Source organism: Macrobrachium nipponense, chromosome 17 (assembly GCF_015104395.2).
Source record: "Macrobrachium nipponense isolate FS-2020 chromosome 17, ASM1510439v2, whole genome shotgun sequence".
Classification (NCBI taxonomy): Eukaryota; Metazoa; Arthropoda; class Malacostraca; order Decapoda; family Palaemonidae; genus Macrobrachium; species Macrobrachium nipponense.
In genome coordinates this window covers 49,763,764-49,788,732 of record NC_087210.1, presented here as the reverse complement: position 1 = coordinate 49,788,732, position 24,969 = coordinate 49,763,764, and the positions used below count along the sequence as shown (strand labels likewise).

General features: G+C 37.5%; 1 protein-coding gene across 1 annotated transcript; it reads right to left on the bottom strand.

The window, feature by feature from the left end:
• Positions 1-320: 320 nt before the first annotated feature.
• LOC135195898 (cuticle collagen 2C-like) lies at positions 321-2,229 on the bottom strand. The gene is made up of 2 exons (XM_064222405.1): positions 1,645-2,229; positions 321-497 (listed from the first exon to the last, which is right to left on the bottom strand). Exons 1-2 carry the CDS (start codon positions 2,227-2,229, stop codon positions 321-323), a joined length of 762 nt encoding a protein of 253 aa, XP_064078475.1.
• Positions 2,230-24,969: the final 22,740 nt, after the last annotated feature.

The window sequence follows — 24,969 nt, the reverse complement described above, 5'->3', positions numbered from 1 at the left end:
AAATGTTTTCTTAAGAGTTTTCTTGATTCCTGAAAGGGAAAGGAAGATGGAAGGATTGAAGAAAGCGTGAGGAAAATGACAGGATTGGTGGCGTGCCAGGAGAAGAAGCAAAGGATTCAGAGAAGCCCCAGGAGAACTGAAAGGATTCAGAGAAGCCCCAGAAAAATTGAAAGGATTCAGAGAAGCCCCAGGAGAACTGAAAGGATTCAGAGAACCCCCATGAGAACTGAAAGGATTCAGAGAAGCCTCAGGAGAACTGAAAGGATTCAGAGAAGCCCAGGAGAATTGGAAGGAGTCAGTGGCATATTCTGGTTCTAAGATTAAGCAAAGGTGTTGTCTATGATGGGACAGGTGGGTGAGGCCCGCCACGCGTCCCGGGACGGGTGGGCGAGGCCCGCCATGAGTCCCGGGACGGGCAGGCGGGGCCTGCCACGCATCCCGGGACGGGCAGGCGGGGGCCGCCATGCGTCCCGGGATGGGTCGACAGGGCCCGCCATCTTGAAAAAAGTACGATGGAAGGAATAAAACAAGACAGTTAAAACAGCTCACTTTAATGAAAGTTTATACGTCCATATAAAATATAAATTTTGACAACTTGTGAGCTGGTTGCTGGTTGGCTTGTTGTTGAAAGAAGGAATTACCTGTGTCAAAAGTAACTACAGGTATGCTGTCTTCCTTCTATATCCCCCACCGTTATTCAAGAAACCCTGAGGATATAAATTAAATTTTATTCTAAATGTAAAGGACAAATTTTTTAGATCACCTAATAACTCAAGCAATGAACTTAATAATAGTCAGCAAGGCTTAGAATTTAAATTTTGAGCCAATGAGGTAAAAGATTATTTGCTGTCGACAATACTAAATGTGACTATCGCTAACCACAACAGGCCTAACGACCTGGAAACTTCGACTTAAAGATAACATTTGGCCAACAATCTTACGCAAAGGTGGCTAAAAACTGCTAACAACTTTATGGGGTAACGCCAAGTTACAGAAGTGATAAATTATGAGTACTGAAAAAGCAGCATCCACAGGGCTTATTTGTTGGGAATCGAGCAAGGGAATAATTATTTAAGATAAATAAATTGACAGGGAATCACTTTTAGAAAATCAGCATAATTTTTGCAATGATGTACCTTATCAATACCATTCCTCTGAAATTCGGTGACGATAGTGTCGTTGATGTTAAAACACATCTGGCTGGTCTCATCTTCTGCAGGATGGCGGAGAAAATCGAGGATGTATTACCCCTCCATTATAGGGTCTTGACGAACTAACATTAATTTTTATTCCAAAAGACTTTCGTCAAGTAAGAAGGTCTTCTTCCAACTGCCTTTTCTGCCCTGGCGATGGTTCCTTCAATACCTCGTAATACTGCGAAAGAACAAGACCACCAGCAGATAGTTACGAAAGAGTAGTTAGGTAGTTTACACTTGAAAGGATTTACTGTCAAAACGAAAAACAATATGCTGTGTTTACCCTCAAGTGCAAACAACCATTAATACTAATTCACAATTAACATAAATTATCACTGGGTAACATAGTTTTACCCAAGAGGGAGAAAAGGACGAATAATGTCTATAATTACCCAACTACCAATAACCTAAAAAGAACATGAACACTCCGTATACAAATAATTCTAACACGCCACATGTCCCGGGACAGGCGAGCGGGGCTCGTCACGCGTCCAGGGATGGGCAGGCGGGGCTCGCCACGTGTCCTGGTACAAGCGGGCAGGGCTCGCCATGCATCCTGGGACAGGTGGGCAGGGCACGCCACGCGTCCTGGGACGGGTGGGTGCGGCCCGCCACGCATCCCGAGACAGGTGGGCAGGACTCGCCATGTGTCCCGGGACAGGTAGGCGGGGCCCGCCATGAATCCCGGGACGGGGCAGGCGGGGCCCGCCACGATTCCCGGGACGGGCGGGCGGGGCCTGCCACGCGTTCGGGGACGGGCGGGCGGGGCTGGCCACTCGTCCAGGGACAGGCGGGCGGGGCGCGCCAAGCGCCCCAGGACGGGCGGGGTCGGCCACGCGTCCCAGGATGGGTGGGTGAGGCTTGCCACGTGTCCCGGGATGGGCGGGCAGTGCCCGCCACATGTCCCGGGACACGTGGCGGTCCCTGCCCGCTCGTCCTGGGACACGTGGCGGGTCTTGCACGCCCCTCCTGGGACACATGGCGGGCGGCACCCGCCAAATGTCCCGGAAAGGGCAGGCAGTGCCTGCCACATGTCCCGGAACGGGTGGGTGAGGCCCGCCACAAGTCCTGGGACGTGCGGGCGAGGGCCGCCACACGTCCCGGGATGGGTGGGCGAGGCCCACCACGTGTCCCAGGATGGGGGAGCGAGGCTTGCCACGTGTCCTGGGACGGGCAGGCGGGGCCCGCCATGCATTCCGGGACGGGCGGGCATGGCCCGCCACGGGTCCCGTGGTGGGTCTCACCCACCCATCCTGGGACACATGGCGGGCGGCCACAAGTCCCGGGATGGGCGGGCGGCACCTGCCACATGTCCCGGAACGGGCGGACGAGGCCCGCCACGAGTCCCGTGATGGGTGGGCGAGGCCTGCCACGAGTCCGCGGATGGGCGGGCGTGGCCCACCAAGAGTCCCGGGATGGGCGGGCGAGGCCCGCCACGTGTCCCAGGACGGGCAGGCGGGGCCCGCTATGCGTTCCGGGACGGGTGGGCATGGCCCGCCACATGTCCCAGGACCAGCGGGCGAGGGCCGCCACGTGTCCCGGGATGGGTGGGCGAGGCCCACCACTCGGCAGGCAAGGCCCACCACGTGTCCCGGGACCGACAGCCTTCGCCTTTATGGCTTTTTATTTGGGATAAAGAGCCGGCCGTGATGGTATGAACCATAGATCTCTCTCTGTATATCTATGGTATGGGTAATTATATAAGTGCTTTTTCCATATACTACAAATTGCAATATTTTTCTAGTTTTAAACAATTTCTCATTCAAATACAATATTATAAAAGATAAAACTCTTATCAGAATATGAGGGTGATATGATTAATGTACATCAATCTGTTAATATATTATAAAATTATTTCCTAAATGTTTTAATGAGTTATATACAGATACATAAATGCTGTTATGCTTATTACAAACTTATCTGTAAATATGTCTGGGACAAATAAGAAAGGAAAAAATAATACTTATCATATGTACCATATATATGCATATATATAGTTATATAGGTATATGTATATGTATGTATGTATATATATATGTAAATATAATATGTATATATATATACATATATATGTATATATACAATGTGTATATACCTATACATTATATATATATATTATATATATATATTATATATATATATGTATAATGTATAGGTATATATATAATATAATAGATATATATGTTTTGTAATATACATTATATATGTTTATATATATACATGTATATGTGTATATATACATATATATGCGTGTATATATATATATATATATATATATATATATATATATAATGTATATGTTTATATGTATATGTACATATTATATATATATATATATATATATATATATATATATATATATATGCATGTATGTATATATATATATATATATATAATATATATATATATATATATATATATATATATATATATATATATATATTAGTAATGTACGTTAAGTATAACGAAATTGATAAAAATCGTTCAAATTCCTTTGTGCGAAGTTCATGATCATCATATCCTACGAATAGGTGTAGTAAACAAGTAATCAATTACCTCCACAATCTCCTATGGGCATACAGTTTTTATCGCTAGTAGGTAGTACGCTAAACAAGAGCGATACTCAGTGTTTTCAACGAAGGATTTTCATGGCTATGTACAAAGGTAATGTCCAGAGTTTCAAAAATATATCTTTGGCGCTCACGTTTCATAGACAATGAAACTTCTAATATTATATACCTGCATCTCTGCAAAACTCGTAAAGATCAAGTGGCAGCCATAATTATGCGGACTAAGTATTCTATCTTCCCAGATCGCCAATCCATTATTATGCATATGAGTTCATTGTTTTATCCTGCTCGATACTTTATAGTGACCATATACAGCAGATGGCCTATAAATGAAGAAAACATGAGTGGCCGCAAATCGCGTGATTATATATCGAATTTTTTTCCCCACAAAACTGCTATTTTCCAAAGAAGAAACTGAAGTTGAAATTTGTGAAACCCAGGACGACAATGAATTAGTGGATTCATATGATTCACATGATTACATATTAAAAGTCTTATTTCCTGAAGATTACTCATCTTCAGACGAAGCTGATGATGAAACAAAAAAAGAGTGAAAATGAGCAAGACAATAGTGTTATATGTGACACACAGCCTCAAAATGTTAAAAATGATGCCGAGGAACAGTGCATAATTATATGGTCAAATAGTGACGAACACATCGATTCAGATATTACACATATCAGTGATAGACTCCGATGAAAAATTGTTCAGAATTAGAAAATTAAATAATTTAGTTTACCGAGTAAGGTGAGAATTTCGTTTTCTTTGTTTGCGAATAGAAGGCAAAAAGCCGTTGGTCCCGTTGCTGAATAACCACTGGTTCCATGCAACGTAAAAACAACATACAAACAAACAAACAAACCAAAAGTAAACAAGCATCGCTTGAAAAACGTAACTAAGCGCTTGCGGAAACTTTATGCGAATACAACGGCAACACTGGTTACGAGCGTCACTGTGAGTCGTGAATTCTTGGTTCCGTGGTTCGAGCCCATCAAATAAAAAATTCCCCTTCGATTAACATATATGAGATTGTATTAATTCAGAGATAGAGCGAATTAGATATTAAAGGATATTTGTAGCTTAATGCGTGTATATGAGCCACTGTGATGATCAAGGTATAATCCTTCACCCGTGAATGGATTCAGAACGGTTATTATTTCACTACTTGCAAACTAAATTTGGATTAAATAAGTTATATCACAAATCATTTTAAGCTGAAATCCTGCGATGTACTTCTTTCTGGCATCTGTCACACTGAAAAACCTCTCACTTAATTTGTTTTAAATTCAAGAGACATTCCCTCACGATCACACAGCCTAATGGAGAGAGAATAAGAGTTGTATACGATCACACAGCAACGATAAACAACTTGTCATTCCCATACAAACGCTGCAATTAAATCCACCCAACAAAAAGCCGAGATAATCTAGGCTTCATGCTTTTGCAACGAAATATAAAAATGCATTATCATATTTCGTTGAGGAAGTGAAGACAATCAATGAGGAGTCGACTAACGTCAGGAGTGTATGTATATCAATCTGCTGGAAAAGTGGACCACTGATATTGGGTAACAAAACAAGAAACCTTGAATATCGCATGAGGCCAAGGACATATAAACGAATAAACAAACCACAAGCTACTTGCAGAATAATGTTAGGGAAGAGTTGAAGATTTCAGAGTTGAACGTGTTAAGTAAACAAATCTTGGAAGTGTAGTTAAAAGAAGCGCAAAAAGAGAAAAGAGAGAAATGAAAAGGCAACAGGCGAATGATGCTATGAAAAGGCAACAGGCGAATGATGCTAACAAATTCATGTATTTAGGGAGTAGCATTGGTGTTAGGACCCCACACAATCATTAACGAAATTTACAGGGATGAAACGAAAAAGCAAGGAGGAAAATACCCATCAAAAGGAAGGATGGGTCAATAAAACATCAGAAGAAGAAAGTGGAAATGCTGGGCAGAATTTACTTAAGAGTGAGTTCGTATATTTTGAAGTGGAATCTAATAGAGAAAATTAAGAAACGGAAAGCGTGAGGCTTTTAAGAGACGGAAAGCGGCTAAGATGAAATTACCATCACGGAGATCCTATTACCTTACAAGAAATGACATCTCGTATACTACACAGACTGCTTTGCCGAGATGGAATAAAGAAACAAAACCTGGTGATAGGTTCATAGGTAATTGAAAGTCATAGCTAAAATACCAAAGACAATACTGGACTGGATGAGTTAACTATAGAGGCATTGCATTTGCATTTACAATATAATTATTCTTAATAGTGGAGAAGAATGTCAATAAAATGTTTACTTAAGAACAGTGTGTTTTTTAGAAAACGATCGAGCTACACACATCAAACTTTTGGGGTAAAGTACACTTTGTTTATGAATAGAAGGTATTTGACAGCGACTACAAAACATTATTACAGAAAGGCTCGTGTACTTGGGTATGCCTGTTCAATATGTAAAGCTAACCGATATTATCCATGAACAAAGGAGATGTAACGTTAACGTTTGGAGTTTTTGTCAAACAAATCTAGTAGGATCTTCATCCTACTAGACAAGAAACACGATGCTATATCTCAAATATTATGTTAATTGGAAGAACATAGGCATCATGAGAGCTACACACCGTACACTACCTACTAAAAACTATGACACTGAAGGCTAAATACGTTTGGAGATATGTGGAAGATCAACTTGAGCTGCCTTCACATTTGGGCTGAAAAATACCAAAACGACCTGTTCTCGATTTTTGAAAAGATGTCATGCGCCTTGCGATACTCGGTTTGCCTTTAATTTGTTAAAATTCATCAACAATAACTTGCACTTTTTGTACTTGCTCTGTGGTTCTTTACGTATTTTTTGAGCTCCAGCTGCCGTCCACACACCCCCCCGCTCTACACACCCTTGTCATAATAACATGTCACAGGCAACGTCACCATGTTAGGAAAACCATATTGACAATTATAACATATCTTACTGATTATTTATAACGTCATCACTATACTTTCTACTGTTCCATTAACTCTTTGGTACCATTAAGATAGTCACTTAACAACTGAATACCTTAAAGTTCATAAACGTCTTACCTAATGATTTTTCCTAAAACAAATTAAAATTCTTCGGAGATTTGTAATTCAATCAAAACAAATAATTTGCGATTTATCAAATAACATAGTCAGCCTCTCCATAGCTGTGGACTGGAGCGAAAGGCCTATACAAAATGTGCGATTATTTATGGGTAATGACTAATAATACCGGATGGTTCTGATTTACCTTTGTCAATCAAAACGTGAACTCTTGGAATATAAGCCCAAGTACAACCGGCAAATTTTACCGAAGCGTTTTGGAGACTGACAAAAGGCAGCAAAATTATTACTCTTATGTATACGAAATTGTCAATCACTCAACATTCACAATGCTCGATCTCTCTCATCTATACATTTAGTTCCTATGTATATCTGTGTTTTTATTATTCTCAAGGGCATGGCACTTGATGTACGTTCTCAGCATAATAACATTTGTGATTTTTTTTTTTTCGAAAAATCACACGTAGTTCTCTCATGCAATTATTGGAATTGATAGATCCTCTCCCTCTTCGAACATCCAACTCTTACCATCTATAGGGTACTACTGTAATAATAATAATAATAATAATAATAATAATAATAATGCCATGTTTGAAGAGACAGAATTCGAAACACATTCTATTCAACGAGCAGCGCTAGCTCAGGGGAGCGGGCTGGCCCTTTCGGCCTGTCTTTTATAATTGCATGACGCACGCATCGTGTTCTAGACACCAGGATTTCATTACAAAAGGTGGCCATTATCTGGCGGGGGAAATTTGATACTCTGAAATCATTATCTCGGTAACCTCTTAAATTGTTCATCTCATCCCATCCTGCCCCGTTTGGGCGTACACACACAAACACACACACACACACACACACACACACACACACACACACACAAACACACACACACAAACGTGCTTTGGCAGCTGTTCGTCTTATATTTCGTCTGTTTGCTCCGTAGTGGTTTTATTGATGCTTATTTATTCAATCTATTAAATTCCAGAAAAGTAAGGTAACAAGCTATTAAAACTGATATTCTGCTATGATATTGAATGGGATCTGTCTCTCGTGAAATTTAATTTTCTGTCACGATAAATGCATGGAACTGCTATAACAACTTGTCTTTCATATTTACTAAATTTAAAATATTTACTATATTCCAGGACAATCATTTTTACTTTTCATTTTTCCGCCGTGGTTAAACTTACGCAGGAGAATCAAATATTGGGTTGCGGAAGATTTCCTTCTTGAAGAAGCTTAACGAATTGAATTACCCGTGGTAATTTGCTAGACTGAGAAAACATCATGAAGCTTTAAGGTTTTGCTTCTTTGACAGCTGTGCACTACGGCGCATGTCTCCGATTTCAAAGTAGTTTTATTTTTATGTCTTTCCAGTTTTTTTTTTCTGGTGGGGGGAGGGGGTTCTTTCTGGGGAATATTTAAAGGATTAGTTAAATAAAAAACTGCTTACTATAACACTCAATTTTTGACAAAATGTTTCACGTGGAATTGCTAGCGCAAGTCTGAGAAAGCTGCTGGAAGTGACTATTGATGATGTCAATCGGGCAAATAAGAAGTTGGTGAACGAAAAGACACCATAAGTTCATTGGATTATGAGTTGCTGCAGTACCTACACCACAGACAATGTGAATGAGTGGCTAACTATGGTTTGTAAAGTATGTCTCGATGAGGAAAAAGTTCAAAGCATTACGTGAGTTGAATAACTGCTCCTCTGCATAAATGTAAAGGTGATAGAGGAGGCTGTAACAATTATACGGACATAACATTACTTAGTTTACCGGAAAAACTGTCGTTGATAGCCTAAGAACTGATAAAGAAAAACAACGATTGTTTATTTATCCAAATTATGTGAGAAGTCGGATATTAAAGGAAAAAACAGTAGGTGGCATAGACACAGAAAATCTTATGATATAACAGATAAATGGGTAAAGAGGAGTCACTGAGAAGAATTAATCGTGATTTTTCTTTCTCCAGCGAGTCTGAGCCAACCGTGAGTTATGCCTCCATGGCTGTGTATATTTATATATGAGATAGATGGCACGCTACGCATTGCTGGAACCCGCCGCTGGCTGTCATGTCGCCCATACCCTTCTAATCCCCTACCTACCCCACCCCACTTAGGGAGGACAACCAGGTCTGCAAGAGGAGGGTGGAGGTGTCATGTTTCCCATACCTTCCTGATCACCTACATACCCTACCCCACCCAGGGCGATAAAAAGGTTTTCAAAAAGAGGGCGGATGTGTCATGTCTCCCCTACCCTCCCGATCACCTATCCACCCTGCCCCCAACCAGGGTGGACAAACAAGAAGGATCCCATTGCATATTATTATTATAGATAGATTGATAGGGTAATATAAGATGTTAGAAAGGAAATTAAGACATATATTAGGAGAGAAGCTACAAAGGCATGCATGTCAGTTATTTGCAAGAGGAGAAACTTGAGAGCAAATGTGAAAGAAAAGTAAGGTTAGGAGGAAAATTTTTTCAGTTTGTTTTTATGTTGATTTCCACCGCTTCTATCACCGAATACTGGCTGCTCTTCCATACTCACAACTTGATGTTAAGAGTTGAAATTGTGCCTCATATTTTATTAATAAATAAAGTACAACTTTCAATATAAAGATTATGCTGGCTAAGCTTATGAATTTTCAAGTGTAAGTAGTTTAATTTATGTTTGATAATGCTCTGTATTCCATGTGTTTGTGTACATGCATGTATATATGTATGTATGTATATGTAAGTATGTATATCAAGTATTAAAAGGAGCAAGTGCGGGAAAACAAGCATATTCCAAGTACAGCAGTTCAATCCTACGCTTCGTTACCCTTTGTCATCACATCATCAGGGACATTAATATTATATATATATGAAATAGGCACCAAGTAACCTTATGCACTAAATTACGCATAAAAGAAGAGGATTTAAAATTTCAACAAACCCAATCAGGAAAATACACACACTTGCGGGACAAAAACAAACCTTCCAAAGCATGAGTAAAAAACACACTAAAATTCATATAAACCTATAGACCAGAGAACTGAAAGTATATATAATCAAACTATGCAATAAAAAGTGGAACAGCCATATTTTGGTGATTAAGAGAAGTGACTTTTAACTTGATATTGAGGCACTCAAGTATAAGCAATTCTGATACTTCTTTTGCTTGGCCTATAATTTTGAGATAATGGTACTTGATAGGTTTTGTTTGTATGGTGTTTTTACGTTGCATGGAACCAGTGGTTTTTCAGCAAACTGGACCAACGGCTTTACGTGATTTCCGAACCAAGTCGAGAGTGAACTTCTATCACCAAAAATACACATCTCTAACCCATCAGTGGAATGCCCGAGAATCGAACTCGTGGCCACCAAGGTGGTAGGCCTAGACCATACCGATCACGCCACTAAGGCTTACTTAATAGGTTTTAACAGTTATAAGCATGGTTTCTGATGTTAGACAATTCATTCTTATATCATTCTAATTCTGTTTTTCTTTTATATAATTTTTACAGTGTAATTTAGTACATATATTTTCATGTATTTGCTTAATGTTTTGAAAGCACTCTAATGTTTGATAATTTCATTTATATAGATGTCCCTGATGATGTGAGAAAGGGTCATGAAATGTAGGATTAAACTACTTTACTTGGAATCTGCTTGTTTTCCTGCATTCACGCCTTTTAACACAAACACACATATACATATCTATATATATATATATATCTATCTATCTATATATATATATATATATATATATATATATATATATATATATATATCGTTCAGTTTTTTATAAATAAACCAAAATAACCGTATGCTTGCAGAGTAAGCTTTGAAAACAGACTGGTCTTAAAAGAAAAATGAAAAGATGAAACAAGATCAGCGTCTAAAAGCTCTTGACATGGTTATCAACAACAAGCAGGAGAAACTGTATATCAAAGAAATCAAGTTCACATATATAACATTACCTGTTTCACGTATCATCGACATTTTATGATGTGACCCAGAAAGCCCTGTGTAATATATACCCAAGACTTTTAATTTTCTTTTATTTATGTGCTGCGAGTGTTCGACTTTGAGAATAAGTGGGCATTAAGTGTTGTTTAATTCATGCTTGCAGTTTTTGCATTGGCAATGTGGGAAAATGGATTCCGGGGGTAAGAGTGCACAAGCATGACGAGTGACCTTTTGCAGTGGGAGTGCCTTTAGTGACCGCTGATGGCCGTGACGGATAGCATTACGCAATGAAGTGGTACATGATGGATTCATTTCCTTTACCAGCTTGAAATTTAGTAATTTCGAAAAAAGGAATAACGTTTTTATCATATTACAAGTAAAGATGGGCGGTTAATTTCATGACTATTTCGCATAGTAACTGCTTTCATTGTCATTTTTGCATACTTGTGTACTTGAATAGGTTTGCCGTATAGTTTACCGTTCTGTAATTAATTACAGCTCTTAGGATATTTTTGTCTAAGTGTATAATTAACTGGTGCATCGCAGAATACTTTGGTTGAACACTTAGGTTGTTACCTAATTATTCCGAGCGCATTCCACCATAAATTACCCAAATGTATGCACTGAGAGCGATGATTATAGTTTAATCTCTTAGAGCTCCTTAATCTCCCTGACTTCCACCCAAAACTTTCTCACTAAAAATCATTCTCTGAAGTTTAGCGAGAGAATCTGAATTCCTTGGCCTTACTCGGGACTTCAGGGTCTTAATACCTTCTTCGTGCAACTGTAATTTGTTTCTTGATTTATTCAAAGATTCTTTAAGGATTTATTATATCCTTTCATCATAAAGGCAATGGCTTGTGACGTTATCGGTAACAATTTTCTTTTCCAGAATAAGGTTGTAAAGTGATAATTCTGTAATATATTTAAAGAAAATACTTCGTATTGTAATTTCAGTTTGGTTAAAAAATGCAGTACATTATTTCACCTTAATTTTGTGTCTCTTTGTTGATCTTCGTTAACGCCAAAATAATGGGTCGAAAAAAGTTTCTCAAGTAATTAATGTTTCATTTTTTTGAATCGTTCGTTTGTCTAGAATCTAGATAATTTGTTACCGGAATTAATGAAATGCTCTAAGTTCTAACTTTGTAATATCTTGACAAGAAAACAACTGTTCCTTAGGAATAAAAATCCTTTAGTTTTTTGTGTGTAGTTTCAATGTGGTTAATACAAAACACTCGTATGTTATGTGGATTTAATAGGCTGGTCCCCATGGAATGACATTAAAAGGAATCCAGCATATTGGACGATCAATTGATGGGTGGTAAGTGTTCGTTGTCATGATCCTGTGGTAGGGGTGTCAGAATACTACCACCGTAGGTCCTGCATGTCGTAAAAGGTGACTAAAAGCACAGCTGCTGCCTTGCAGTCTTGCGTTTTAGTAAAAGGCGAGGCCCACTGCCAATAACTGTGGTTGATGAAAGCAAACAATAAACCATGCCGAAAGGCGCCAACCGACCCCTTAATGTAGGGATAACGGTGGGAAAGAAGTGTTCGCTGTCAATACTTCAATTAATATTATTAATATGAACATTTCAATCTTGTAATGAAAATTATTCTGTTATACAGATATATAAAATCTTGAGCTGTAATACCCAGATGATATTCCTTTATATTTTTCAACAACTTTTATTTTATTTGACGTCTTAAGAGTCCAGTGACCACTCGAATTTAACACCATCTTACAGATCACTCCAGGAGCAAGAGTCCGTGGAGCCAAACGACCAGATAAATCTATAACAACAACAACTAGTGCCGCCTGTTCAACTTTCGTGGTGTTGTGGGGTTAAATAACAACCTGTCTTCTAACCAACATGAATTCGAAACATACCTGAAAAGAATATTTTCCTCATTTATTTTGTCTCTGTTGGTTGTGTCCATCCCAGAGGACTTTTATCCACTTAAACCCCTTACCACACTTTTGGCCCAATTTGTCCTTTTTCCCATGAGCAAATGCTGCGCAGAAGTACAATAATACCTCGTAAGCCCTCCTGGCCAATGAAGTAAAAACGCGAGCAGTTTTTCATTCTCTGAAGACTTTATAACCTGCTTTAGTATTTACACCTTTTCCTCCCGTTTTCAACTTCAGATTGGAAATTGATTCCCTACAATTTGATCAAAGGTTAGTTTACCGATTGCTATCATGGTGCCAAATCATATTTTTAGTGTCTCACTTTTTTTTAAAGCTTTACAGTGCCTATATAAAGATACATCATGCTTCTGAGGTATCATCTGACCTCAGCGTAGACCACAACCTCAGGTAGTACTGATTAGCATCGCAAGTCTGACAGCGCAGTCTTTCAATCTTGTGACTTTGACTGCAAGGGAGTCCATATATATTTCTGGTCAAGCACTGGGTCAAGTTTCTGCCGTATATAAGCTAGTGGACATGAGTCTAGTGATACCTTAGAATATTATGCAATGCTCTGGACATCTCAGCAAATTAGCAGATTCACAATATCACAACTAGAACAAAAATAGAAAAGAATAACAATACACTAACAAAACGTTTTAAATCAGTACTAACCCTTACCCTACCAGGAAATATGAAAAGTTATCGAAATTTTAAACGAAAAACACAATGACAGTAGAACTAGAACTATGCTGAAAGTTACCTTGCAAGTAACAGAACTGACCCTTTTTCCAAATACAGAAAAAACAATTAGTCCAAAGAGGAATAACCAAGCAAAACTCCTTCATTTTTGGGTTTAGCATTTATAAGGAAAGTTACAAGGAATAGGAAATGCTAGATAAGTGGAGGTATTCAAAAAAAAGTCTTTAACATCTAGGGAGCACGAAAGCACACGAGGATAGGAGATAAATGGTGAGTGTAGGTAGGTAGGTTCAAAGCGTGCTGAAGACCTTTGTGTATGGAAATATCAGGCCAATAACTTAGTCGTGGAAGTCTACTGCACAGGGGATTTATCCGCATCCGCAATTCAGCCAGTAAAGGATGAGTGTGTTATCTCTATTGTCTTGTTTTTTTCCCGAAAGCTATTCCCGGCAGGAGAAATCGCTTACTAATTACGCAGGACCATCATTCCCACTTTCTTTATCCTCTGTAGGCGATTCTTAAATTACTTATTCAACCTGAATGAACAACCAAAAACTTTTGGTAAAAAACAAGAATACTTCAGAATTTGCCTGTGAATCTACCTGCATATCTACCTACATGTGAAAGCAGAGCTATACGCGTTTGCAAGAAGTCCTGGTGTTAATTAAGAACCGACGAGGCAGACTGAAGCTAAGAGAGACAGCTGACCTCGGGAAATACAGGTGCCTAATTGCAAACTTATCAGTATCCCCCTCAGGTGGACATCTTGTGCCTTGAATGTCTATGCCAGAGCGTTCATTAGTTCTCTTCGCTCAATATCCTTTCGGAAGAAGTCTGCCAGGTAAACGAATCTGCGGGAATGACATGTGGCAACGCTTTAATGTTCCTGACAACCGTCACTTGAACGCCAGGGTACTGCTTTACGAGAGAGAGAGAGAGAGAGAGAGAGAGAGAGAGAGAGAGAGAGAGAAACGTCAAGTTACTGCTTCATAAAAGAATGTGTGAAAGATGGGAAGAGAGGGTGTCTACATCTACTAATAGTGGAAAATTTAGAATCTCTTGGGTAAATTTTGATAGTCTCTTGCTACCTATTTCGACGAGTGCCATTTTAAATCTATCATTGGTAATTCATTGACCACCCTTGTGGTCTTTTATTCATGTAAAATATTTGACAGACACGGCATATTAACTTTAATTTTGAGAACAAACATATGGAGAATTACATAAAATCCGTAAATGATGATATAATCACTATTTTTAAACCTTAAAACGCGATATAAAATGTTATGGTCAAGTAGCTATTACTATGCACTTTGTGTTGAGTTTTAGAGTCATTGTTCATCTTATTCTTTTTTATTCGAACTTTGACCTTCGGCAATTTCTAAGTTGGAGCTTATACAATAATAGGTCAATAAAACCATAATTGGAGGACGAAAATCAAAACGACACCTGCGCCACTTGGCATCCACAAGAAAAGAAAATGCATTCCGGTTAAGCACAAAAGAAGTGAATGAATTACTTCTGTTTTTTTTCTCCTTTGCAATTTTTTCCCTTTTTTTACAATATACTTTGGGATAAGTTTAAATAGGAATGGAATATTCAATGAAATATGGAACTTTTAGGATTGAAGCCAAGCACTGGAATCCAAGGATTATTCGGCGCTATATGAGTTTAAATAGTACTTTGAGGTGAGTTTAAATAATGCACCCAGGTCAGATTTCCATAAGCACATTCCCACAAACCTGGAGGACAGGGTGCCCTTCATAACATCAGAATACTCTGAATAATACAACATCGAAATTACTAAATGAATTCCCAAAGACTTCACAGGAAGCAGAAACAGAGCTGCGAGGTATGGTATACAGCTTCACCAACAATAAAAATGAAAAGCAAAATTATTCAAAACAAACCTCAACGAAAACATTACCAGATGGATCAATTAAAAAACTTAAAACTGTTATCTGTAATCCTTAATATGTCCTTAATATGAAGTAGCAAAATTTGCCACCAATAAGGGGCTCCATCAAATGTGGCGAATTCAGTCTCGATGCTGATGCAGAGTAGCGGCCATTAAAGCGATGATGGCCCTCTTAAGTATCGTAGTAATGGGTTTCCAATAGTAACTGACTGACTTGCAATAAAGTCTGCTCCATGAGAGAGAGAGAGAGAGAGAGAGAGAGGTTAAAGCAAACAGTCTGAAGCTCTCTATCTTCTGTTTCGATTAACTCTCTCTCTCTCTCTCTCTCTCTCTCTCTTCCTTTCTCGGGACGTCCCGCAGGTCTGTCGCAGGAGGCCGTAAAAGTTGACAGTGAGAACGATTAAGCGAGATCACTTTTATGTTCGCTTTAGGTTTTTATTGGGAGGCGACACGAGATCGAGATGTTGATATTGGTAGTAAGCCTTTAAAGGTTCCCATCTCACACTTTTTTGTTTTCTTCGCTGCCTCTGTTCCCATTGACAGGAATCTTTCAACACTATCATCATATGTCTTTCAATCTTTAGTCTGTTTATTTTTTTCAGCGTTTAATTAGGTTTAATAGATTTCTTGTGGTCAGGGTTGCTACTCAATCTACAAGTGACAAAAGACTGTTATTTCAATCCAGAATCTCTTTAACCTTTCACCAGAGTTCCAAACACTCACACACACGCGCGCGCGATAAAAAAAACGTTCCAAAATTTCATCTTCTTGAAGAGGAAACTACTAATTTCTTCTTATACCACGAACAATTCAAGGATTTTAATCCTGAATACAGTAAACGTGGCAATTGCTTGAAATAAAGGTGTACTAACCCTGACATCAGTTTTATCATCACCGTTATTATCAAGGGATTAACAAGCTTGAGAACTACTAACCTCATAATATTAAGCCGTATGAAATTTCAATATGGGGCCTGATTTTTAACAATTTTTTGAAACATTTCCTTATTGTTAATTATTAGGTTTACTTGGATGAACAATCTTGGCAGCTGGAATTAAATTTTTTTTTAACCTGATAATTGATAACCCGGCTTCCAAGAGGTTCTCTGGTTGTTTGCACGTAAGGACGTAACTGCCAAACTACTTGCCGTTACAGAAACCCTCAAATCGAGCTGCGGTGAACAGCAAGATTCATCTTTCTGCTATCGCCACGTTGAACGCTACCACATCACCTTTCGCATCACCAAGAGGATTTTTTAAATATACAATAATTTTCGGAGCAACAAAGAAATGGAACATTATATAACTTCTCATCTTTGGAGTACTCCTGTAATAGCTCGGCGAATCTACATCATCAACACCTCTACAACCATAACCTTTTCAATACAGCAGAGCTTCAACTGCCTGTGGGGTCCCTCATTATCAGTTTAATTACAATGTGAATTCCGTAGTGAGCTTTGCAACTGTTTATCTTGGGTAAATAATTCTTTGCACTCTGAACTCAATTTGATTGTAACTGGAAACTCATCATATATACATGCTCACTTCCGTACTTGCAATGTTGATATTCATGTGTTCACCCCGCTGGTGATTAATTTACAGTTGTTTAATGATTTAAATCTTTATTAGTACCTGCAGCTGAAGAGTGGTTTTCAAATTTGATTTTATTTAGCGCATTTTATGCATAAATAAATTCTGAAAGTTAGGTCTTGGAAGGTTAGGTTTTTGACAGGTGTGCAATGTGTTATTTTCTCTGGTTTTACAGCTCTTAGGTGTTCGTGTTTGTCAGTGAACCTGGAAAACTACTGCCCATCTGCATAGCCAGGGCCAACTATTCGTAATTTAATAAAGTGAAGATAATAGCAGAATATATGGTTAATTTAAGTACTAACTTTGACTAAAACATTAATTGAAAATATTACTCCAGTTTTTTGCAACATTCAGTTAGTAAGCTTAATCCTTACTAATTAAAATAATGCGTAAAATATCAAATTAAATTATGATGTGATGGGTTAAAGAAAAAAACCATTGATTTTTTGCGTTATTGGTTAAGTCAATACAAAAAGAACATATACGTCGTACAAGAAGACGATGTTACAACAGAACCACTTTATCATATTAGGGTAGGCAATATCTTCTGACTGGTTTTTTAATCATTCTTTCTGGATTGTGCTAATTTAGCAATTAGATGAAATGAAACTATGAAAAAGTTTGGGAAGAATACATAGGTATACGCAAAACTTTGTTGATGAACCCTTTACAGGAATAGCAATATTAATCAAGAATAATATGAGACATAAAATAATAGATGATTTCCAAGATTTTTGAGCAGTCCAAATTCAAGCTAACAAAGGACCAATAGTGATCGCTAAAGCTTACAAGCCGTCAAGAAGACATTATTTCCCACTTCCGGTTGTAATGACGTTAATTAACTGGAGGGAACCAACTACCTCATTGCTGATCTAAATGCCAGACACCATTTACTTGGGAGCGCCTCAATGGCGTGATCGGTCACCTGGGTGGCCGCGGGTTCGATTCTCGGGCATTCCACTGAGGGGTTAGAGATGTGTATTTCTGGTGATAGAAGTTCACTCTCGACGTGGTTCGGAAGTCACGGAAAGTCGTTGGTCCCGTTGCCGAATAACCACTGGTTCCATGCAACGTAAAATCACCATACAAACAAACAAACAAACTACTTGGATATAGGCAATCTAATTACACAGGCAAAGAAATGGATTAAGAAATAAAAAGTATATCATACACTTAGGATCTGATTTTGAAACTTTCGTAGCAAATAACAGAAAAAGAAAGCAAGGAAATAAAAAAAAATTCACCTCAATATTGCCATTACAAAGGGACCAGCAACCTCCTCTGATCATATACCATGGCAATTACATTGTTCAACAAATCCAATAATGATTCCATCTTTAGAAAGCAAAATATAAAAAGAGCAAGTTGGGAAAGCTTAAAAATGAAACAGAGGGAAAAATTAGTAGACAACCATCACTAAATTCAAATGAAATAGAAATAACAAAAATAGTAGACGAAGAACTTTAAGAATGGTACAAAAATAGAGGAAGCTGTGAAAAATTGTATACCAATAACTAAATACACTACATTTCCACACCCTATTAGTAGTGATATGTTAAAATTAATACAATAGCACTACAAGAATATCCAACAGGTTGGAACAACATATTAATGAGAAGATATGTATCATCAGCTAGTACAAGAAAACTCAAGATTATATCATCAAAATTGGGAAAACCTAATAAAAAATACACAAATATATTAAAATAACCCAAAATTATTTTGGAGCTCCGTTTCAAGACGGATGGGAAGCAAAAATAACACATCACCATATATAAAGCATAGGAATGAGAAAATATATGATGACTAAGAGGAAAAAATACTGCACAAGGCCTACTGGCAGGAAATTTTCCAAATAACGCAGAGGGATAACCAAAGTTTCAACACCCAACATGAGAAGATAGGTAATGAATTCATTGAACAACATAGACACGGAACAAATCAGCATCATTCAGCTGATATATACGCACACTCCATGAAGACTGCCCACCAAACAAGGAAAATAATTATGGGAAATCAAAATAATAATTTAAAGTTGTAAACACAAGGCACCAGGAGGAAGTGGAATTAACAAGGTCATAATTAAAACTTTACCAGACATTGCATTTGAAAAATTAAGAGACATACAATTGGGCTCTCTCAATGGGATATTTTCCAATCATATTCAAAAATGCAAATCATGATTTTGATACCCAAACCAGGAAAAGATACGTGTCAGGCAGAGAATTATAGACCAATATCATTACTAGAACTACCTGGTAGAATATTGGAAAAAATAATTAACAACATATTAGTGCTGTTCCTGGAAGGTAATCAACTACACAATAAAAATCAATACGGATTTAGAAAAGGAAGAGGAACCCAGATTGCAATAACAACAATGTATGAGAGAATTGCACTATCACAAAGGAGAATGTACCTATGCAGTCTAGTATGTAGAGATATAACCAAGGCATTTGGCAAAATATGGATACAAAATATTACATCTCAACCTTCCAGGCATTTTTGAGAAAATACTAAGCAACTTCATCAAAGATCGAATAGCAGCAATCAAGTCACAAGTACTAAGTCCAACATTATTCATACTATATACATCAGATGTGACTCCACCAGCAGAGTAACTGTACTGATGTCTGCTTTGCAGATGATATAACTCAAATAGTTAAACACCCAGAAAAACGTACAAGAAGAAGGGACCCACCTTAGACAAGGCAAGTAGCACAAAAACAATGGAACAAACTGAAACAATAAAGCAATCTGAAAAGAAGTGGATGATATAGACAAATAAATCTAAATTCCAACTAGTATCAGTATCTGCATACAAACCTGCAAAAATAATGTTAGACCAACAATCAATGAATTTTATTAAAAGCACAAGAATAATAAGAATGCAATTCGGACAAAGAAGATCACGACATGTGAGAGAAAGGCTAAGAATAGCAAGAACACAAAATACAAAGTTAAAAAGGTTTAGGAATATGAACACAAATATCAAAATCCATTTCTACAAAAGTCTGATCAGACCAATAATGGAATATCCACCAATACCTACGTGTTTAGCATCGACTTTCAAAATAAGTGCATTACAAAAATTGCAAAATAAGATACTAAGGTCTGCAGCGAGAAACAATCATGATCTGAATATAGATCGCATACCAAAAAAATACAAAGTAGAGCCAATTAATCAGAGATTATACAAACTGGCAACCAATATGGAGTAAACTGGTTCAATACAATAGTGAATTAACCAAAGAATCGGAAGCAGAAGAGAGAAACCACCCAAACAACACTGACCACAGATGGTGGAAAAGATTATCTTCATATATTCATCGCGATGAACCTCAACCATTATACTATTAAGAAATGTCTTGTGGAAAAGTAATATGTAGAATTTACAATGTAATTATACTGCAAAATCATTATGAAAAGTTAACATTAAGGTTACAATGATAAAACTGGAACTTGTTAAATAGAATTATACTATTGTTAAATATAATTATATTATTAGGAAATAAAATTCAAAATAGGTAATCTGTACCTATTAATATAATGTAAAATCATTATCGTAATATGTTAATATTATGGGCATAGTAAGAAAAATTGTACTCCTACCCAACTAAAATTTTGGATAAACCACACTTTACATTACTCTTACTAATACATAACTTTTCAAAAACTAATTAACATATTTTGGCATTTTTCACGAGGGAGCTCAAGTGAAGTTCTTGTAATTCAAGCCAGATTCTGGTTTGTGATGAAAGATACGCGCGACGCAAATCCGGCAATTTCAATATGAGCAACTTCCATGAAAACTTGCATTCTGCTCTGAAGCACCATCCAGTGCAACTAACACAAACAAAATAAGAATGAATGAAAGTACTATAACAAAAATCTGCATTGTTGGAACAAACTAAAACTAGATAACCAGATCAATTCGTTAATGTGTACTACTTATTAAATACAAAGTTGTTTTTCAGAAGTTATTTACACATCAAAATATGGACCATAATCCTGTGAATAGTAGCAGTGGAATGCCTCGCTCAGTTTGACTGTCCATGAAAAATATGATTTGTACTCATAAGCGAAACCTTTACTCGTTCAGTATGGAAATTTAAAAGAGCCTATTTTACCAAATCTCGGCAAACAGAATCATAGGGTTTATTACCATAATCAAATAGTGAAAGAATTTAGTTCTCATCCTAAATTCTCAAGAGAGTTATTTCAAACAGAGAGAGAGAGAGAGAGAGAGAGAGAGAGAGAGAGAGAGAGAGAGAGAGAGAGAACAATTCTCGAATTTACTTTTTGAATTCTGGCTACGGTCCAAGACTGGGTACATCGGATGACAAATCATATAAATTACACACAGCAACGAAATTCCAGTGCTTTTAAAATCTTTATATATATATATATATATATATATATATATATATATATATATATATTTTTTTTTTTTTTTGGGTGGGGGTGGGGGGGGGGGGGGGGGTGGGGGGGGGGGGGGGGTGGGGGGGGGGGGGGGGGGGGGGGGGGGGGGGGGGCTGAAGCATACACATTCCTAAATGTCATGAATGAATACTTGAGTTTAGTAATAAAAAAGTAAATAAAGTATATAAATCCATCTGAAATCTGTCTTTGATAATCTTGTATCAGATAACAGTCACTTCAAAGATACCTCCAGGATAATCTAATACATTTGGAATGTAGAATTTATAAGGCCAAGCACTGCGACCAATGAGGTCATTCAGCGCCGAAAAGAAAATTGACGGTAAAAACGTTTGGAAGATGTCGCAGTTGCACTTTGCAACAATTGCAACAGATGGTGGGGAAGTCAGATGGAAGAAAGAGGAAATGAACGGAGGTGCAGTTAACGGAATGAAAGAGGTTGCAACTAGTGCCTGCAGAGATGCTGCAAAGAACCTTAAGTAATGCCTACAATGCACCACGTGAGCTGCACTGATGTGCCACGTAAGGGAAATAAACTAACTCAAATAAAGAACATTTTTACATTTATAATTGAAAAATCAGTCAACTGAAAATTGTTCCATTTGGAAAATTATGTATGCTTGTAATTGTAACCCAAACTATGAACTTGCAAAACTATACTAAGAGAGACCACATTAGGCTACAACCTACTACATCAAAAAAATGAAATGAAATCTAAAAGCACGAGACACTGTCCCAGACATAATAATAATACTTCTGGCGAATACTTAAGTAGCATTACGTATATAACCTATAACAACTGCCCTTTCATAACCACAAACTCAAATATTCTGCTTTAAACAATACCAAAATGTCCCGACCTGAAACCAGTATAGAATTACCAAACGGTTTTAGCAATGCACACGCCATTGCACAATTACACTCTTTCTTTCAAAATAAAAAAGAAAATGTACAAAAGTCAATATGCGTTATTCTATCTTTTTGAAAATATATACCAAAAGTTTTTTTTATTTATTAATTAACGTTTCCCTAGGTTGATAATACTACGCAGCACTACCCGATGCCTCATTTTTTCCAAACTTGGACACCGTAATAAAACGAAAAACGAAAAATCTACCGCAATGTTTGATGAGTTTTAAGCTCATATTTTCATCGTTGCATCAAAGGAAATTTAAGAGAGGTTTTTAAGGGGCCCATTTTATCCTTTTTAAAGGATATTCATACTATGCTAATTTTGGAGCTTGTTTAAAAAGACTTCAAAGCAAATGCCATCAAAAAAGATATTTTTGAAACAGAAAAAGATTAATTTCTATGCAATATAAACTATATCTCGGACCCAATTTGGGCATGCTGCATTTTTTCAGCGGTCAGAAAAAGTTTTCAATTAATATTACTTTACATTTATCCACGTGTATATAAAAATTATATTGGTCTCTCTTAACAAAAAAAAAAATTGTAATTCCATATATGTAACATATGCTAAGTTGTGATTATTTCTATGCAACACGCAATTATAACCGTACTCAGATAAAAAAAATAACTAATAGGCATTAAAAACATCTCATTAAACGATTTAATTAAAAAAAAATCATTTGACAGGACAGGAAATACGAGAAAAACAATGAAATTTCAACGAAGTTTAGCAACTGCAAGCCTCTTGGAAAACTATATATCGACCAATTAATGTTCTAATACTTGTTGCAAACCTCAATTATTTTCAAGAACGCTTTCTAAAAGTGTCTCTTGAAACCGGGCAACCAGTTTCACTTACGTCCGATTAAACTTATGAATCTCTTTTAACTGCAAGTCTCCGTTCTGTTTAGTTTCAATGAAAATTCTCTCAACTCTGGGGACCATATAGCACCCGACGGCTCGGTGCTCAATTCTTTTCCTCCACCATCAAACCACCGGATCGATCCTCTTTATTCGTCTGTTTTCCATGTGGCCTTTCAAAAGGCGCATTTCTCGTAATCTTCATGAAAAGTCTGTAATCAACACAGCTGTTAACCCGCATTCACTTATAAACTTTTTAAAAGCGGACATGGGGAGTCAAGGTAGCCCAAATCAAGTATGAGAGAGAAAAGAGGTCTTGAATGAACGCTTCATTACCTGTGAAGGTGTATTTGGTGTAAAGCTTGTTATCTAGCTGGCATCTCGAGGAAAAGTTAAGGTCACTATTTCTTCGCAGGATAGATATATCATAAAGAGAATTTCTCGAAATGTTTACTATTTTGCTGCATATTATAAAATAATATTAATCAAACAAGAAACACTAAGAATACACTCACTTGTCAAGGAAGAACTCCTTTTACGAATTTGTATGTATCTGTCTCTGTCAAACAGAAGTGATACCTATCCATCTTACAATTGTCGTGTAAACAAAAACACCTCTATTTGGCTTTGTATAAGGGTACCGTTGAGGTATCACATAACGCGTTAGAATTTTCGTTCGTAAATCATGGTCCATTCACTTTCTGAATTCCAGGTTCGGAATCCGAAACTGACGGAAATTTTGAAGGGCAAACTCTACACAAGGTTATTGGTTGCAATATACTGATGTTTGTGTGCCCAGCAATGTCCGATGGTCTTCTACCTATTATGAGGTTTTTGTAGGTCGACTTATGCCACCTGCAACTGCTGTCCTTTATTTTCAAACTTCTTACATAATTGTTTAAAAATAAATATTAACACAGCCAGGGTTGAAAAGATGTCATGAAAGAAGTACTGGAAAGGAAAGTCGTTTCTACCACAGAGAGCAGAAATGAGTGCGAGATAAGAGGGGACTTGAGCAGTGATTGCTGAGAGAGGATTTGGTGCACTTCTAATCAGCCTTCTGCATAGGAGTATGAAGTAGCTAATTTTGGAGAAGTGTTGAACAGAGATTAAGCCACAATTTTAAAGTAAATGTACTGAAATGGAAGGACTATCGTGTTGATTACTCCTGAGGCTACAACTTGATATGGGATAAGGCTTTATATATATATATATATATATATATATATATATATATATATATATATATATATATATATATATATATAGGTCTTTGCCATATTCAATATTAATTAATGGACTGAGCAAGATAAGTCTTAAGGCCAAGAAACGTTAATATCATTAGCTGCTTCATACACCTACCTAGATGCTTATTAGCAAGCATCAAACCCACCTCTACACACAGCACCATTCACCCCACGGTGACCAGTTCCTATTAGTACAAGTTTTTACTAACCAATCTTCCACTATTCCCTGCACATGACCAAACCAGCACAAAATATTCCAGTCCACCCTAATCAACTACATTAATGCACTTATATCGACATTTCTCCCTCTGTTAGTACTTCTTACTCCACTTTATCTTACTCAACTAACTCATCTCAGTACCCGCAAATGTTTCTTTCACTCACATGTAGTATTTTCACTGAACTTTAAAACATGAGAGGTTGCTCAGCGAATCCCTTTCTCTTCCAAAGCCTTTTCACACAGCTTTTTGACCTCTTCTGTGGCTCGCCTCTTCTTTCATCTCACCATCATCCATCACATTTGCTCCCAATTACTTATAGGAATCACCCGCTTCCATTCTTCCACCATCCAT

Bases quoted from the DNA above. Each gene is read 5' to 3' on its own strand.
- LOC135195898 (XM_064222405.1), bottom strand. From the start codon at position 2,229: ATGTGGCAGGCACTGCCTGCCCTTTCCGGGACATTTGGCGGGTGCCGC. The intron at 498-1,644 runs GTTAGAATTATT...ACTTTTTTCAAG, and splicing joins TGTCCCGGGACATGTGGCGT to ATGGCGGGCCCTGTCGACCC.